The following is a 5,511-nucleotide window of genomic DNA, read 5'->3' as shown; positions in this document are numbered from 1 at the left end:
CACGCTCTTCTCTAGTGCACGAGTGCGCTCGATCGCAGGGATGGTACGCTCGATCGCACACCTGCGATCGATCCTGGTGTTGGGCGCTCGAGCGTTGGTGATGAATGGCTCATTTTCTTCCATGACCTATAAAAACACAGAAAAAACAAAAAGAGAGTGAAATTGCATAAGCTAACACAACTAAGGAATTAACAAATATAAATTAAGGGGCTAATATATGGATATTTTAGCACTTAACATTGCCCCACCTATAATAGACAAAGAAGGTGCTTAATCATCAATTAATTTTATAAACACAAATCTCCAAGGGGGTAGTTCAATTGATTGGTAACCACGCTTCATAAAACGAAGTTCAGTAGATTGAATCCGACTTTCCCTCTTACTACAACATGTAAAAAAAAAAAAATTATAAACCCGCTCCAACAAAGCCCAACCTCTTTTTCTAGTCACAGCACGACCTAAGTTTTTACCCGCCTCTTTGAATGAGGAAAGCGAGGGATTTGGTCCAAACCTCAGGCAGACGCTTCCTCAGGCTCCCAAACTCTAAGACACCCAAGGTCTCTCTCTCTCTCTCTCTCTCTCTCTCTCTCTATATACGTATGCTTTTTGGACGTTGGTAGTTAAGCTTCAATGTGTTACAGATGGAGGATATATCGGAGCGATACGGGTACAAGCCGATGCTGCGATGGAACCCTCAGGTGGAGGAGTACTTCATCAAAGCCTACGGAGCCGACCATTTCTCGCGTATTTCCAATGCCCTAACGTACTCTCACTTTACTACATTTCTTTCTCTTTTCGTATTATTGCTTTTATATGTTTCTCAATTCATTCTTCTGAAAACCAGTTCTTTATGTTGCGTTCATCCTTCTCTCTAGCTGTTTGGTTACTGAGAAATAAATTCAACTTTCCGAATCTAGTATAATTACTTTGAAAATAACTTTTCTCAATGAGCCTAGTATAATGTTTCACTTGTCTGAGCCAAGTGATTCACCTTTTAAATTAAAAATTGAATATTTACGATTCAGTGATACTGTCATCGAGAAATATTCTTGCTAAGGAAGTCTAGGGAAATAATTTTTTTTGGCATTTTTAAAGTTTTTGTTTTTGAGCCCAATGGTTCATTTATCGATTTATTAGAGGTTCCTCCTCACTCCCCCAATTTTTCTGAATGAAAAAACGATAAGTTTCAGAGGTGTTTGATTTTGTGGATTGAATAGTTTTCATGTTTATGACATCCAACTGTTGTTATAATCCATGCATCAATTAATAACTTGAGTAATGCCTTACATACTAATGAACTGTACAAATGGTTCATACAAAATGATGTGCCGGTGCTGCTGTCCATCAAATGCATGGTGTTAAGGGCTGTGTTCCATACTGCTTTTGCTTAATGACATCATATATTGTGCAAATTTTGTAATTTCATTCGCAATAACAGCATTTCCTGACCAGCTTTTATATATTTCATATCTGAGATGAGTTTTGTGCACTGAAAGTATCTATTTTGCAAACTCAATCCTATTAGTTTGGTTTTCTTGAATTTACTAATTTTTCCTGTCATTGTTATCTAATTGAGTGCTTGTATGCTTTGATCAGGCATCCGTCTTGCTACTCTTGTGTACGTGTGAATACACTCAAGTCAACAAGTGATGCCGTTATTCAGAAGCTAATGGCAATTATGAAAGAAACAGAGCATGACGATGCTAATGAGAACTTAAATGAATATGATGCCAATGTCAATGCTGATACAGGCTTGAAGCAAAAAGGTTGTTTGAAAAAAACTAACATTTCCCTGAATTTGAGTGACTGTAGTAAGGTGACAAATGCTCTGAAAGAAAACTTCCAAACTGGTCCCATTTCTAAGTGTCAGTTCCCTGGGTTAGACTATGTGGTGTTTGTCAGGGGTTCAGGACCACATGTGATTGATTATGGTTATATACATGAAAAACCTCCTAAGGAGGTAATTGTGAGCCGGAAATGTGCCGAGGCAGTTCTTCGAGGTGCTCAGGTTAGCATAATCTTTCATTTCTAATGTATGAAGATTATATTTTTACTGCCATGTTTGCATTGTCTGCTGATATAATCTTAATCTAACATGTATGAAACACATAGCAATTGTTTCCATTTTGCTTAATTTTTTGGAAACCCTACTTCCATGCTTAGTGTTATTGGTTGACATTAAGTCTGAACTCAGCAAACATTAACTGTTTTTCCATACCTTTTTTCTCTCAGCTTTTTATTTTTTTTTCCTATTGTATTTTAAAGTCCTAATCATTTTCTTTGTACTTTTTTGAAGAAATTACCATGGGTTCCTGTAAGTCTAAAATCTTGAAAATGAATTTAGCTGTAGCAGGGCAATCAAGATGAACCCTAGACACTTATTATAACTTGATTGCAGTGCTGACATATTATTAAGAGCACCTCATTCTACAGTTTTTACCTTTTTGTGACATATTATTAAGAGCACCTCAACCCTAGACCCCCCCCCCCCCCCCACTTTTTTTTTCCTATTGTATTTTAAAGTCCTAATCATTTTCCTTGTACTTTTTTGAAGAGATTACCATGGGTTCCTGTAAATCTAAAATCTTGAAAATGAATTTAGCTGTAGCAGGGCAATCAAGATGAACCCTAGACACTTATTATAACTTGATTGCAGTGCTGACGTATTATTAAGAGCACCTCATTCTACAGTTTTTACCTTTTTGTGACATATTATTAAGAGCACCTCAACCCCAGAACCCTGGGGTTTTGGGAGATGGTCATTAGTTTTTTGTTGATCAGGGACCTAAGTATAGTTTACCTTTGGGTCTATGTTTCTAGTGTAATGGCTTGCAGTGCTCCGTTGAGAGGGGAAAAAATTGCGGTTTCAGTTGCTGTGGAGCAGCCTGGTCCCTGATGGCGGATGGGGGAACCGGTGCCAACCACCGTGGGGACTGTTCTGCAGGCTTGGAGACAGGTAGAGATGGTTCATTCCCTGCTGAACTGACAAATAATTTTAGTATATTGTCTGCATTATAAGTATTGATTGGATTCAGAGTTTTTGTTGAGTGAGAAGAGTGACTTGGTAAATGTCGACTAAAAGTAATAATTTTTTGAGGTGAACTAGAAGGCATGTTTTCCCATGCTAATGCATGTAGTTATCAGATAAACACTTTTAAAATTACAAAGTAGGTATAATTGGTAATGAATGAATACATAAGGTGGTGTTGAACTTGTGTGTTTAATCATTTACTGCAACCCACTATTACATTTAAGAAGTTTTTTTTTTTTTTTTTTTTTTTGTTTTTGTTTTCTTTGTTTTGTTTTTTGTTTTTTGTTTTCTGAGAGCAGAAAATCTGATGATCAGGGTATGTTTCATCAACTCAGAAAATTTCCAATGTAGTCCTAAGTACCAGCCTTTTTTGTTCTATAGTTATTTTTCTTCTTTTCATTTTCAATGTATTTCTACGTGCGAGTGTTTTTTCCCCTTTGGATTAGCCAACTTCCTATATACTTCCTATGTATATGAAGCTTTATCCTCTTTCTAATAAATTCTTTATTACTTATATATATATATATATATATATATATATATATATATATAATGTATTTGTTTATGTGCAAGCTAATTACTAATGCATTTAACGAAATTGAAAAAGTAACATACATAGGAGAAAGGGCTCAGAGACCAAATACGATGCCTAACACAGCAACATGATATGATACTTGTAGGGTTATTTTATAGTAAACATCAGGGAAAAGATTGAGGTTATGAAATTCTAAAGCATGTGAAAAAGAAGTAGAGGGCTTATGACTTAAATCAGACTTGGAAGGATTGCATCTTAAAGGTTTGAAAACAGACTTTTGGTAGGTAGGCTTTTTCCCTGGCAGCAGGAATTTGAGGAGAATTAGGATTTTTTTGAATTTGAGGGAAATTGGGGTTGTTTCGATTACGATTTGTGGTAGAAATGGAGTAATTATGGAGTAATAGTGCTTCGTATTAATGGTGTCCTATTCGACGATCCAGCTGAGGTAAAAGATCATATTGTGCAGTATTATCAAAGCTTATACTCGGAGCAAAGCGCTTGGAGACCTAGAATGGATAACCAGCCTTTTTTGTCAATTGATGAGGAGGATAATAGTTGGTTAAAAAGAGATTTTGAGGAAAAGGAGGTATGGGAGGTGGTAAAAGGTATGGAGGTGATAAGGCACCGGGTCTGGATGGCTTTTCCATGGCATTCTTTTAAGCTTGTTGGGGTGTAGTTAAACATGATGTTATGGCGGTTTTTGCTAAGTTCCATCGTAGACGTCAATTGGTGAAGAGCTTGAATGCAACTTTTATTTCCTTGATTCCGAAAAAGGTGGATGCGGTGGAGATGAAGGATTTTCGGCCCATTAGCTTGGTGGGAGGGGTGTACAAAATTGTTTCTAAGGTACTTGCCAATAGGATGAGAATTGTTTTGGGTAAGATCATTTCCAACTCAAAATGCTTTCATCAGGGGTCGTCAAATCCTAGATTCTGTGCTCATTGCAAATGAATGTGTGGATAGTCCTATGAAATCAGGGGTGCCAGGTGTTCTTTGTAAATTGGACTTGGAAAAGGCTTATGACCACGTAAATTGGGACTTTGTTTTGTATTTGCTGCATCGGCGCGGTTTTGGTGAGAGGTGGAGGGCTTGGATAGAGTGGTGTATTTCGTCAGTAAGATTCTCCATTCTTGTGAATGGTTCTCCGGAAGGCTTCTTTAACAGTTCGAGAGGAATTCGGCAAGGGGATCCTCTCTCTATGTTACTTTTTGTGCTTGTTATGGAGGCCTTGAGTAAGATGGTGAATGCGACGATTGACCAAGGCCTTTTGACTGGATTCTCGGTGGGAGATAGGGTCTTCTTGGAGTTGGTGGTTTCTCACTCTTTATTTGCTGATGATACTCTAATTTTTTGTGAAGCTTCTCTCGAGCAAATCCGTTATGTGCGCCTCATTCTCTTATGTTTTGAAGCTGTTTTGGGTTTGAGAGTCAATCTTGGAAAGTCAAAAATTGTGGCTATTGGTGAGGTGGAGAACATTGGGGCTTTAGCTAATATCCTTGGGTGTAGTGTTGCCGATTTGCCTATTAAGTATTTGGGTCTGCCTCTTGGGGCATCGTATAAGAATACGGTTACGTGGAATGATGTGATCGAAAAGATGGAGCGGCAGATGGCAGGTTGAAAGAGAATGTATCTTTCTAAGGGAGGCCGTTTAACTCTCATTAAGAGTACGTTGTCTAATCTTCCAACTTACTTTTTGTCTTTGTTTCCGATTCCTATGAGTGTAGCAAAAAGGCTTGAGAAAGTCCAAAGAGATTTCTTGTGGGGAGGGATGGGAGATGAGCCTAAGTTGCATCTTGTAAGTTGGAATCAAGTCTGTCGTCCCCTGTGCTCCGGTGGTCTTGGCATTCGGAAGATGCATCAGTTTAACCAAGCTCTCTTGGGGAAATGGCTTTGGAGATATGCGAATGAGAGTGAGGCTCTTTGGTACAAGATTATCAAAGCTAAG

The 5,511-nt window shown here is 38.0% G+C and overlaps 1 protein-coding gene across 1 annotated transcript; it reads left to right on the top strand.

Moving 5' to 3' along the window:
* The first annotated feature begins 437 nt into the window (after positions 1-437).
* On the top strand, positions 438-3,018 carry LOC132181897 (rRNA (cytosine-C(5))-methyltransferase NOP2C-like). The gene is made up of 4 exons (XM_059595124.1): positions 438-557; positions 642-763; positions 1,597-2,008; positions 2,836-3,018. The coding sequence occupies exons 1-4, from the start codon at positions 483-485 to the stop codon at positions 3,016-3,018; spliced, it is 792 nt and encodes a 263-aa protein (XP_059451107.1). The 5' UTR covers positions 438-482.
* Positions 3,019-5,511: the final 2,493 nt, after the last annotated feature.

The sequence above is a fragment of the Corylus avellana genome, chromosome ca5 (assembly GCF_901000735.1).
Source record: "Corylus avellana chromosome ca5, CavTom2PMs-1.0".
In the NCBI taxonomy this organism is placed as follows: domain Eukaryota; kingdom Viridiplantae; phylum Streptophyta; class Magnoliopsida; order Fagales; family Betulaceae; genus Corylus; species Corylus avellana.
The sequence above is the reverse complement of the archived record's forward strand: the minus strand, read 5'-3'. Positions and strand labels throughout refer to the sequence as shown.

Coding starts and splice junctions, on each gene's coding strand:
- LOC132181897 (XM_059595124.1), top strand. CDS start 483: ATGAGGAAAGCGAGGGATTTGGTCCAAACCTCAGGCAGACGCTTCCTC. Junction 764..1,596: donor CGTATTTCCAATGCCCTAAC/GTACTCTCACTT, acceptor TGCTTTGATCAG/GCATCCGTCTTGCTACTCTT. Junction 2,009..2,835: donor CAGTTCTTCGAGGTGCTCAG/GTTAGCATAATC, acceptor AATGGCTTGCAG/TGCTCCGTTGAGAGGGGAAA.